General features: G+C 38.0%; 1 protein-coding gene and 1 pseudogene across 1 annotated transcript; both read right to left on the minus strand.

Annotated features, from left to right (window-relative positions):
• Positions 1-429: 429 nt before the first annotated feature.
• Positions 430-1,865, minus strand: LOC137709352 (polygalacturonase inhibitor 1-like). Its single transcript, XM_068448438.1, has one exon. It carries the CDS (start codon positions 1,862-1,864, stop codon positions 608-610), a length of 1,257 nt encoding a protein of 418 aa, XP_068304539.1. The 5' UTR covers position 1,865; the 3' UTR covers positions 430-607.
• Positions 1,866-10,092: 8,227 nt separating this feature from the next.
• The window catches only part of LOC137749331 (proteasome subunit alpha type-4-like), a 52,622-nt pseudogene continuing 48,936 nt past the window's right edge, over positions 10,093-13,778 (minus strand).

Raw genomic sequence — 13,778 nt, forward strand, 5'->3', positions numbered from 1 at the left:
AAAAAACATTTGCCAAGTAACGTCTCATCGTGGATCGGTTGTCGGCTCTAGATATATCATATAACAAAAACAAATAAAGTAAAATATAAGAGAGGGCTATATTTGCTTTTATGTTTTGTATTCCATCGATATTGAGTGAGAAATTGTATTTGAAATATTTTTTAATTAACGTTGAGATAATAAATATTAACTTACTAAAATGTGATACTTGATGTGTTAACTAATTACCAATTATAGTAGATGCAAATAATTAGCGAACTTATGAGTATCTTGTAAATTGTTCGCAAAATGTAACTATAGATGCGTTATATTATTCAATCGAAATATTTGGATTTATATGACAGGCTAATTATACAGTACCCGATATGTATACAAAATAAAAATATATCAATCAATTTTAAATTTAAATCTCATGAACGATGATTAATGAGTAAAACGAACATAACATTTTCTTTTTACTATCAACACGTATATATGTCATGGGAAAGTTCCTTACACGTTAACGCAAACAAATATGAACACAAAATCAAAACAAACGTGGAAAATACAAATATAAACTTCCCTAATTGGCTAATTGTATAGTGGCTTAATCATCATTGTACCCAAGTTAGCCGTAGTTAAACACCGAGCACTGCGACGCCGGCCTCGACAGCTCCGTTCCCGCGCTGGCCGGGCACGCCGCCATCCCCACGGGCGGCACCATGCAGTTGTAGCTCAAGCACAACGACACTGTATCGGGGAACATCGACCCGGGCTCGACCGGGAACCGGGAAATGTAATTGTGCTGCAGGTACAACGTTCTGGTGGTCCCCACGTACACGCTCTTAACGTATTCCCTCGGCACCGTCCCGATCAGACGGTTGTTATTCAAATACAAGCTCTCCACACCCGCCAAGATCGGCGACAGCTCACCCGTTATGGCATTGTGGCTCAAATCCACGATCGAACCCTCACCGTACGATGGGGGCTGGGACCCTGCCTGCGGGACCCACCCGGAGAAATTGTTCCGTTGCAACAGGAGGGACTGGAGGGTCGTGCGGAACAGAGTTTGCGGGAGGGGCCCACTGAAACTGTTGGATCCGAGATTGAGGTGGACTAAATCGGCGAGCGAGTCGAAGACGGAGCTGATGGGGCCCGACATGTCGTTTTCCGAGAGCGACACGTAACGGAGCGTCTTCGGGAGAGAGGGTGGTAACGGGCCGGTGAGGCCGTTGCGGTTGAAGTCCAAGTGAAGTAGCTGGGACGACACGTTGTAGGGGACCTCGCCGGAGAGGGAATTGGAGGCGAGGATTAGGACCTTGAGGTTGGGTAACTGGGTCAGACCCGGCGGGATAGGGCCCGCGAGGCTGTTGTAGCTGAGATCGAGGGTGTGGAGATTGGGGAGGAGAGAGAGGGACTGAGGAATCCGGCCAGTGAGACGGTTGTTGGTTAGGGAGATGACACGGAGGCTGGCGAGCCAACCGAGCTGAAACGGGATCGGACCGGTGACGATTCCGGGGAAGAGGATGAGCTGAGTTAACTCGGTGAGGTCGGCGATGGAGGGCGGGAGCGACCCGGCAAGACCGGGGGAGTCGGAGAGGCCAGTGCCGAGGGTGATGGTAGTGACTCGGCCGGAAGAGCAGGTGAGGCCGGAGAAGGTGGAGCAGGGGTCGGGGGCGGAGAAGTCCCAGGTGGAGAAGAATGCGGCGGGGGAGCCACGGCGGGAAGGGACGTCGGTGAGGGAGTTTTTGATTGCGATGAGGGCGCGGAGATCGACGGGGGAGAGTTTCTGGGTTCGTTGGAGGGAGGGAGTGAGGAGGAGTGAGAGGAGGAGGAGGAGGAGGAGTGAGAGTGGGAGTGGGGAGTGAGAGTGTGGTTTGGCCATGAGCGACCAGAATAAAACGACGAGGGTCAAAGTTTTTGCAGGTTCATGGAATATATGGTGGGAGTGTGAGGATGATATAATATAGCCGTTAGTTGGAGTTAATGGCGTTATGGCCCAACCCTAAATTTATTTGGGTCACCTTCTTGCCTTATTATTGGAGCGCAAGTTCTTTTTGAAATATGTAAATTACCTTAATTACTCACTACATTGATTGTTGGGTAAATTACACTTTACTACATCAGGTTTGTGGTTTATTATAATCTCATACAACTTAAACATTTTACTTTCTTACCTTAAGTACTATTTTATTTCAATATAATACATCCGTTACATTTTCTATCAATTAATCTGTTAAAAGCTAACATGGCTGCCAAATTTGTGCCACGTGGCACTTTTTTTTTATTCATTTAAAATATTATAATAATGTACCCAATTAGAGACAAAAAAAAAAAAAAAAAAACTTGAAACCCAGAAGCCCCACACCACTAGAACTCGCCGAATCAATCTCCTAAAAGCTCACAATCTACGCCTACTACCTCCGATTCCGAGTTGTGTGTCACAGTTGGTGAGCCTCCGTCTCCAAAACCCCTCACCACCTCCTTCCCCAGCTCCCCTAGCTGATGCTCCCCCAATCCCAGCCCAACCAATCTCACCACGCATTCTTCAACCTCTCCAACAGCAAAGTCCACTTCCTCCACCTTACAGAAGCTTCTCACCGCAAGCGCCATTGCGGCTCCTCCCACGGATGGCTCGTCATTCTCGACAAAACACCTTCCGTCCTCCTCGTTAAACCCCTCACGCGCGCCAAGTGCCACCTTCCCCAACGTTGTTCGATTCAATTCGATTACTTCGATTTGGAGCTAGGGATTAGAGAGAGAGAGGGAGTGTCTGATTTGGGGGTAGGCTCGGGTGGGGAGAAGGGGTGTGTCTGATTTTGGTTGGGGGTGTGCTCGGGTGGGGAGAAGGGGTGGGGAAGACTAACTGGATTTTGGGTTTTTATTTTTTTTTGCCACGTGGCATAAATGTGATAGTCACGTCAGCACAAATATAGACCCTTTATTTGCCACATCATCACTTAATATTTTGCTTAAAAAAAATTTCTAACGGATGTATGAAATTGAAATAAAATGATAAGTAAATGTATGAAATTGAAATGTTTTAAAGATGTCGTAAGGAATTGAAATCGACCCCAAACCTTAGGGGGTAAAATGTAATTTACCCTTGATTGTTACTAAATATATTTTTCACATATATAGAGGACCGACTAGTTGGAATAAGATACATCATACATGTAGAATTGTACATTATCTAGCTCCATGACATATTACACACATAAGAACGTTTTACAGGCAGATGCGGAGATAGTCACATTAGTTAGAGCTGGTAGTTTTAGATATTGAGATAGTTATATTGGTTAGAGTGGATATTCTCTCACTATGCAGAATTCGAGTTCAAATCTTCTTGCGTCAACTTGTTATTTGTATGCCATACTCTTCGTAAAGAAGAGTCATTCAATCACAAATTATTTAAATATTAGGTGAGTGATAGTCCATGAATATTTCCCAAAATACTTATAAAGACATATAAATTATATCGTCCTCTTGTATTATAATTCGTGAAGAAATACCCAATAATGGTGTTCTATTAGTTGGGGGTGGTACCTAATTTTGCAACTCGAAATGCATGAATTATTTCTTCTATAGGATAACTTTTCAGTAGTTAGGGATTGGAGGAGGGTGGTTATTGGTTGAACTAAAGTATTAGCACTGTAAACTTGGTCAAACATCTAATTATCAGTGGTGGCGTGTGTGTCAACCTTTTTGCATCACTTAAACGAATAAAGGTGTATGCAATTAAGACTTCTCCATCTGACTATGATGTTTTGATATAGATTCTAAGTTTTAGAGCAATGCATAAGCACACATGCTAGTTTAATTCATCTTGTTTGGAAGAATTAGTTGTTCTACCAAGATCTTCTTTTCAAACCCAACCATTCATTTCATCTCATGCATATTGCATTGTGATTGAGCCATCAAGAAGAAGGCTGTCATTTGCTCGCGTTTTTGTGAGTAAGTGATTATTCCTGTGTTTTGGTCTCCTTGCTTTTTTTTGGATTAAACTTAGGGAATCTTAATGAAACACTTTCAGTACTGTTCACTTTTAACGTTAAAGACATTTTTATCTTGAAAAGTCACTCTTGGTACTATTCACTTATACATTTATTTTGTCATTTTAATTAAAACTAAAATTTTTGAGGACTTTTCATTAATTTTCCATTAAACTTAACGCAAATGGTTTGTTTATAGAGTATCCTGATCTTGTTGCTTGTGGCGGAGTTTTCATGGATTATCATGGTCAATTTCTTAATGGTTTCTACCAATGGAATGGTCATCGCAAATCTTCTTTTGCAGAATGCCAACAATAATTATTGGTATAGAGTTAACATATTAGCAAGGTTAGAATTGTCTTTGACTGGAAAGTGATGTTGTTTTTGCTCTCCAATGGTCTATTTGTTTGGGCCGTATTTAAAATATGACTTTCTACGACTTGCACATATATCGCGAAAGAAATATTTTTGTGGACAATTTTGCTAACATGGGCATGTCTTCTCCAACTTTGGTATGACATGATTCCCTTCCGCCAGCAGCTCGTTTTGCTTTGATTTCGGACTATGCAGGCTTGCCTAGCTTTCACTTCTCAAATTAATGTGCACTCCAACATACAAGTTTGTCTCACTTTCTTGTTTTTTTTCCTAACCTTGTGATGTTGTTCGACTTGTTTTACAAGTTTAGACCTTTTAGGTTTGGCTTTAGAGGAGTTAAGGGGTAACATTTTTGTCTCCCTTCTTTTTCATGTACTTTTATCATTTTTTTTCCTTGTATTATGAGGTATAAATTTTATGCCCCTGACTAAATGTAACTTTTATTTTCATTATCATTAAAAATAATTTTGTACCGCCAATGTTCTTTGAAAGAAAAAAAAAAAAAGGAGCCATTAAGAAGAAGATTGTCACTACAAATTCAAGAGCAAGAATCGCACTGGAAGATTAATGAGGAAGCTGCATAAGGACATGTTGTTATGGACTTAGTAGCTTGTAAAACTTGCATCCCCTTGTGATATTGCTTCTTGCATTCATAGTCGATTTTTCATTGGCCATAGAGTACCCCCAGTTTTTACCAATTGGTTTCTGGGTCAAGAAAAACATCTTTGTGTTTGCTGATGGTTTGTTAATGGTGATAATATCATGATACTTGAAGTGCACTCACATAGCATGTTGCTAGAACCACTCCAAGTCCTAGAACGACTGATTGGCTTGAGTTCCTAGGTTGTCATATGCAGGGAACATTTTGAACTTGTTTGCAATTTGTGTTATAGCATTTTTGTGATCAAGGTGTTTATCATAGAGGGTATTTTTAAGTATACCTCTTCACCCCTAATTTAGGTAATTAGACTACTAAATAACGAAATTTCACGTTTAAAATTACAAAAACTTCTTGAGTGTAATATTCACATCATCACATTGTTCTAATTTAAGATACGATGTATGATATGACTGATTTTTTATAACTTAGAGTTTAACATGGATAAAAATGTGTTTATGTGGATACGTAACACTAGCATGCTAAAATAATAATCGCCAGAATACTAAAATAATAAAATAGTCAATTTCTGTCGGTTATCACCACCATCATTAACTTAAAAACCGCCAAAATATATAAAAAATATTTGTTAAAAAATATTCACAAATACTGGTGGTTAAGAAAAATTTGTGGCGGTTTAAACTGACACTAATTATCCGCCATTACTTACTGGCGGATATAACCGACAGTAATTAAGTTTTATACGACACTAATTAAAAAATGTGTTGGATTACTTTTATCCAACATAATGGCTTATTAACCGCCACCATCATCAGACAATTAAAGCTAATTTTGTAGTAGTGGCACTATGTAGCAATTTGACCGTCACACCTTTGTAATCACGTAAATGAAGATTCAGCAATGTACATATTTTCCATTTCGTTCTATTAGAGCATCCAAATGGATCTCATGAAAAATAATGAAAGAAAAGAGCTGAACTCTTTTTCCCACTTCCCAATCAATTAGTAATATCCTTTAAAACAGACCTAGGACATACAAAATTACAAATATCCTAAACTGCTACACATCGGCCACCAGCAAATATACATTAAGATATCTAGAGATATTAGTTAATTACTGATTAAACCTAGTTAAATCAAGTACTTACGCTGATCCACACACCTGAAAGACTTGTTTACTGCTTGTTGATAAAAACTCGAACAAAAAACTAACAGTAGAAAACAAGAGACTAGCTAAAATTGATCACTGCTGCCCGATCGGGTTATAAAATAATAGGATGCCTTTAGATTCAAAACCTAGCTGGGCACATGGGAAGAGAGTGGGCAAAACATCAATATCCACCCCAACAGCAGTGGTCAGACGATGCATGGATATTCTAATACTAGAACACATGTTACGTGACAAAATATATATAGTAAAAATAATGGAAACTGCCTGACGGTTCCTTTTTTTCTTGCAAATCATAAATCACAGTCTAATACGTATATAAAAATAACATACTAAAATTACAAAGCAGAAAATTTATGCACATATGTATTGAAGTATGATTTTTTACATGCTAGAAGTCATGCTTTTTACTTGCTAATCACAATATGATATGTATATAAAAATAATTTATACACGCAGATGAAACTGTGATGTCTTTTAATAACAAATAACTCTTTACACATAATTTTGGTACAAATAAACACTAGGCAGAGATATAGATCCACAGACAGAGGTGAGATGGAGACTTCGTGACGCCACTGCTGGAAAGATGCTCCCTCCACTAGTTACTAATTTAATCAGTGCACATTTAAGGGTGAGATAATAATAATAGTAAATATAGATATTGAGAAAGTGAAAGGAAAAAAAAACTAATGTAAACGAAAGCAAGTGGTTACAAGTAAGACTCAGAGAACTGTACCGTCTTTTTGTAGTTAAGTTTGAGTCTCTTGACTCTGTAGATTAAAGTAAATGGACGACCCATGCTATTGCCAATGGTCCAAATGCGTTAGGAAATGGCAATGTGGGTGGATGAGCAGTGAGTGTGTGAGTAGATCCAGTGGGTGGATCAAAGGCTGCAAAACTGTTGACTGTAGAGAGCATGCGGAATGCCCCAAAAAATATGAAACATTATGAAGGCTTTGGAAGCTGCTTTGGTCAGCCTTACTAATTTATTCAGTACTGGAATTCAGTGCTCAAGGAATCTAGCTACCAATGCTAGTTGGATTATTGTTAAATTGGTTTTTGACAAGTACTTTTAGGTCAAAAGGGCTTCAGACAAACATGCATGCTATGAGGCTATTGCATCTGTTCTTTTTGGCTTATGGGGTGCGTGTGTGTGTGTATCATTTCAGTGCTTGTCACTTGAAATGGGAAGTGATTTTCATTTTTTTTCTTAAATTTCTCTCACTCCTTTTTATTTCTGATCATTTATTCAAATGAAATAGATGATCATGTTAAACATAAGTGTATAAGAGACTAAAAAAAGTGTGAAAATCATTTTCTTTTGAAATAGAAGAAACCGTCATTCAAAATTACTAATTCACTCATATTATAATATGTATATTTATTTATTAATATTATATCTTATGCCCAATATGTCGTCCGCTCATGTTATCACCCATGGCCATGATTGATTTAGTAACAGCACATGGAGAAGTGGTCGTCATGGTAAAAAATTCCTTGATATCAAGCATGGAGCTGGAGCCACCTGAAAGTAAAAAATGTGAAATTTTCCCAAACTTGTGATGGAAAAAGGGTTTTGAGACTTGAAAAAGAGAAAGACTTATATAAAACAAGTTCATAACCGTCACTGTGTCCCAAATTATTAATATGAGGTCATGGGTAGGACAGAGTCTTATATATTACCTTGTATTAGTGATCATGATGAAGTTAAACTCATTTTATGTAAATCATTTTTCACGAAATGGTGCATCTAAGTGAGGGATATATTATGTATGCTTTATCGTCTTGGTCACTTGATATGATTTGGGCCTATATTTTATCATGCTGTAGTCTTGAAGCGAGGAAAATCGTGGGCTAGGCCTAACTGTATACATTTCAGCAGCCTTCAAAAGCTTTGACGCAGGTGGGAATGAGGACTACAGAATTTTTTATTTTTTTTTGGTCATCGAGAACTACAGATAGCTAGATGTCGTATGGGAATTTAAATCTTGGATGTATGTGAGAGATTCTATGTCCGAATTTCATTAATGTAGAGTTCAAACCAATTTACTACCTCACGTATGGGATCATGATTTTTTTTGCCCATGATACGAGGGAAAAAGACCGGAATGCTCAAAGTCTATAAAGCATAGTCCGGCTAACTAGGCATAAGCCTATTAAAGATATTATTTGTTTCCTAAGTAAGGAAACCCTAATTAACGCCAAATTGGGATATATAACGTATTTGGCAACATAATCAAGATTATAGGAAGATTGGGTATCTTATCCTAGATTTCCTCATAGATAACTCTCAATTTGATGAAGATTACTATCCCTACAAGGACTACTTCTATACACACAATCTCTCTATGCAGCCTAACAGAGGTCTTTACGCCGCCGTCTACGCATAGACATGTCCATGGAGAACTCATCTCTCAATGCTTCGCCATATGCTATTCGTGAAGGACAGTTCACTCTGTGCTTCCTAAGCACTATACTCGTAGTTTGATTCTCCTTTCTACAGATATGTAGACAGTCCTATTCGGATTTAATCACACCCCCCAATCAACCCTATTCTCCCTTCATCGAAGATCACAGGCTAGTTCGACTGGATTTCGCCTCTGTCTATAAATGTGCGTGAATTTAGTTCCAACATCACATTTTAGTAAAAATATATCGTTGTATTTCAAAAAAAAAAAAAATCTTGGATGGAGGTGGAAATGAGAATTATAGAAAGCTAAAAATGCAAAGGGTGGGTCCTTCAAGGAAATCGTCAGAGTTTTTCGAAAGCGAGATTATATGCGGCTATCCCTAATAACCAACATGAGACAGCCAAGGCAATGATTTAACTATCTAAACCATTAACTATCACACACATATGGCCGGTAACAACAGTAGAGGAATCCATAACATCTGCTTGTTTTGGAATCCGATCATCTTCATACCGATGATCAAACAAACTGACGTTATCTATGCCACAAATCCTTCCCAATCATAGGTTAGCAGTAGCACAAGCACACTAAACGCTCTTCTCAATTTCCGACATATCTGACTAGGAAACATTCTGCCATAACTTTCTCATATTAGAATCCTCTTAAATGAATGCCAAACATTGTGCTAGGATCCTTGCGGATCATGAAATATTATTAGGGGGTTAGTAAGAATAGCGCGCACAGTGCACAATTTTTTTTAATAGAAATAACATGCATATTGCCATTTTTTCGAGTTTTGGTAGGCCTGAAGTTATTTGCAAAGGTATACTGTACACATGTTAATGTCTCATTTGCATGGGTAAACTAACATATTCCAATGCTGCTCTCATATGAATGCTTAACAAAGAAACACACTAATAATTGATTGATATCATTGTATATCATTAATATGTTTGTCCAAGAATGGTAATGTATTGTTCATTCTCTAAGATTACCATTTTATTTACTTTGCATTTTTGGATAGTCTTTTACTTGGTTTTTTTTTCTTCCTACAATTGTAATCACAACCAACAAATAAGTCAGAGGTAAATAATATTAGGACTAGATTGTAAAGAGGCAGCACTTCTCTAATGCATTTTCTCAAGTAGTTAGAGGACATATATAAAGGGCAACTCTAGCCTTCAAAGGAACAGCACCCAAATCATCCATAGAAATTCACCGAAGTTTGGAAAGTCAGCTGGCCCCCTGCCCCTAAGTCGGTCCTCCCCCTCACACGGTTTCTTTTCAACCCAATCCACTCAGCAATAGAAGTTTGCACATCTAGTACTGAAATCAGTCTGCTAAGCGGCTGTAACTACACCATCTGGCCCTACTGTTACTGCAACAATCCACACAAAGAAGGGTGCAAAAATCAGTTGAAGCAAGCAATTTAAACACATGATAATATGATAAAACCAATTTAATAGACAAACCACATCTTGTCAAACAGCACAAAGTTCAAACTTGCTCCAAGATTATAAAGGTCAGAACAAAATGTAGAAAAATCTTAGGAATCCTCGGTCCCTGGTTGGTTCACCCCAACCTTCTCCAACAAGTTACTCAAAGATGCAGGTGGACAAACTTAATATTTCACTTTTTCCAGAAGGCGGAGGAATACCTCAACCAACTCAAGCTTCTCCGGAGTGAGACTCGTGCTGTCCATGGTTTTACTGAGCACCTTCAGCGCTAGCTCGACTCTCTCTTCCCTAGTCATATCATCCTTGTAATATGCTGTTTAAGCATCGACTGCGCAGCTTGGTTGTTAGCCCCAATCACCGCAGCTTTCCAGCCAGCATAATTTCCACTAGGGTCACTCATGTAAAGCTGGAAACCATAATTCTTGTCCCAACCAGCAAACAAACACGAAACACCAAAGGGCCAGAGACCACCAAACTGTGTGCACCCCTGCTTGGTATCACAAAGAGATTGAACAAGCTGCTCCACAGGCATGGGTTCCCGGTATGCAAACATGTAGTGCTGTGCTTGGACCCGAGCATCAGAAATTATGTCAGCCACAGAACAAGCAAGATGGTCATCAATCTTGTACATTTTCTCAGTGGAAGTTGAGAAGTGGAGGAGTTTGGATGTAACTTTCTTCCCATTAACCAAGACAACCCCATCTTTCGAAAGTATCCCTATTGCAGTGCCGGCATGGCCTCCATTGCATGCTTAACTTGGTAGAGACGACCCTCAGGGGAGAAGATTGTTGTACGGCTATCATATCTAGACATCTTTGATTACAATTGTGAAGTAAATATCCAAACTTACAATAAGAACACCCGAAAATCGAATACGAAAGGGAAAAACAAGGAAAAAACAAAAATCAAAATATGATGAACCCAATTTGGGCAAGCTCTTCTTCTTCAATGTAACGTACGAAACTATTAAATAGCATAAATTGGGCAGCATACATATGTGGAATACTGAAAAACATCAGAACCCAGACACAAAAACTACATTAAAATCTCAACAAACAGATAAAAACTACATTAACAATGTGCGAATGAAATTTCATCAGAAACTAATTAATAAGACAATCGTTGGAGAATGCGGATCTTACCCATTTTCGCTGGCGCTCTGTTCGTGCAGATTGTCAAAGAAAATTTATGCTTTTTGCCGCCTGTTCTCCAGTTCGTGTCTTCTTCCTCAAGAAAGAGTTTTTATAGATAATAGCTAAAATTTAACATCCGATTTCATAAATGTCACTTTTTCTAAAATCTTTAAAAAATAACATAAAAGCCCACTTATATAGACTTAAATATCCTCAAAATTAAAACCAAATAAATATAAGGATGTAATTGCGGCCTCTTCTAACTACATAGTTTTTCAGTGAGGAAAAATAGTGCAGGCAGATTGGGATCTGAGGTTATCATGCCTTCTTTTATACGCATTTGATAAGGAAGATAACTTTTGGCAGCTGTACGGTGATTTTCTACCCAGTGCAGATGAGTGCCCCAACCTGCTTCTAGCTAGTGAGGTAGATTAATTTACAGAACATAATATTCATTGTTTCAAAACTTTCTCGTAGTTATTTTGGTTAATTTATTCATGCTTTTCTTTGCTTCTGCTCCATATATGTTACAGGAGGAGCTTTCAGAACTGCAAGATCCCAATCTTGCTTCAACTATGAGGGAACAGCAACGCCGAGCCGTGGAATTTTGGGAAAAAAACTGGGTATTAATCAGCCTGTATATCTTGTTATCATTATGCGGAAATTTTTTTTTTTTTTTTTTTTTTTGATTACCATATGTTTTAACTCATTTGGGCACTGAGTACGGCACAAACACGATGCATTGGCTTGCAAACGAGAATTGGTGCGCTTGTTCAAGATGCAAGTATGCTAAAGGAGCAAACGGAGAAACAACAATTCATTCCAGTCATCAGGAATGCCAGGAAGACACAATGACTGCAATTTTGAATCCCCTACATTCTTGAATTTCTATATATGGATGTGGATTTTGATCATATTTAGGTCTATTCACTTGCATGAGTTTTCTATTATATTTGAAAGTTTTTATAAAAAAATAACATTTATGAAATTGGGTGTTAAATTTTGACTATTAATGATAATTACTCCTATCTTGTTTGCTATAGAGTAAGGGTTTTGTGAAATTTTGGGTAAACGTGGGGATCGATATGGGCCTATTGTCAAGGATAATAGTATGGGCCTGTTTTAGGTGGGGTAGTTCAAAAGTTTTTGCACATGCAGCCCAGTAATATTCAAGGATGTTTTTGAAAGGTCCGATTTGAGTAGTTAAGTTTACAACTCAATATTGTCACTTAGTACTATGATCTAGTAGTATTCCTTTTTACTGGTAAGTGAGAGGTTTTAGATTCTATTCTCGCCAAAGGAGAACTTGAACTATATTATTGCTAGCCCATTGTGAGGCTTAGCCTAATCCTCCTCCCCTTTAGTGTAGATATCATTTGTTTGCAAGTGGCCCTTTACCACAGTGATGGAAATAAGTTGAGCCCTTGCATGAAGATGTGTGTTCGTGATAAGCTCATATATATATATATATATATAGCATCAAATTCACTTGTCTTTTCTTAGTTAGTTCCTTATATTTTTTTAGCTATTTACTTTGTTTTTGTGTTTTGTAGGATTTGTCAAGCAAAGAAAAGAAAAATAGCACAAGTGGGATTTTAACAAATTCGTCAAAACTGCCTGTGCAGATCAGCTGACTTTGGAAGCAAGTTTCGAAAAGCTCAGAATGAATTAGAGAATGAGCCTTATATGCTTGGAAAGATATGGATGTCTATTTTTTGGAGAATTTCGCGGATTGTTAATATCATTTTTCTAGAATAAGTTATGGCCGTTTTAACACTAAAAGGTTAACAATAGACTGAGCAGTTTATAACTTCAATGAAAGCAATAAACCCAATAAATCTAGCAGCCAAAACTGATGCAGCCAAGAACAAGCCAGATGAGACCTATTCAAATATCAAAGGAAATGGAATTAAAGATGAAGATTAAGTGGGAGTAATTGGCATAAAGGCTACCCGAATAGTTACAATTGTTTTACCATTTCCTCTCACTAATTGTCATCACTAAATGGCTATTAGTGGGTGGGTTAAGGAGAAGAAAATGGGGCAAGTTAAAAAGGGAAAAAGGCTACAGGTTGCAGTGGCCAGGTGGAAGGATAGAAAAAAATAGAACAAAAATAAAAGGGAAAACAAAAGGGGAGCTGAGAGAAAGCAATAGAGGAAGGAATGAGGAAATCTTGGCATTCTCTTCTTTCGGTTTTATCTTCTCAAACTCATGTCTTTCTTTTGGTTTTATTTGAGAATTATGTCTTTCTTTTGGTTTTATTTGAGAATTATGTGTAACTAAATTTTTAGTAGTTAGGGGCTGTTTTGAAGTCCTGAATATGATTGCAAGTTTGTTATGACATTTCGTTTGAATTACTTTTATGAATGGTTGAAAATTGGTTCATTACTTATGTCAGTGATGAATTCTTTAAGTGTTTTCTAAGGATGCATACTTAGTAAGCATATCTAGGATTCTAATGTTATGAATATGTGTGTGCCTGCCCTTATCGAATGAGGACCTACATATGTTCTAGAGTAGTACTAGTTAATTGCGATTAACATGTGAACCAATTTCTAGGATAAGTAAGACAACGCTAGTACTCACGATGCCTTGTGATGACTCAAACTCTTTTCGTTCTTAATGATTTCTACTTGTTAAAT

Source organism: Pyrus communis, chromosome 11, assembly GCF_963583255.1.
Source record: "Pyrus communis chromosome 11, drPyrComm1.1, whole genome shotgun sequence".
Lineage (NCBI taxonomy): Eukaryota > Viridiplantae > Streptophyta > Magnoliopsida > Rosales > Rosaceae > Pyrus > Pyrus communis.

Excerpts from the sequence above, each read along its gene's own strand:
- LOC137709352 (XM_068448438.1), bottom strand. The coding sequence starts at position 1,864 with ATGGCCAAACCACACTCTCACTCCCCACTCCCACTCTCACTCCTCCTC.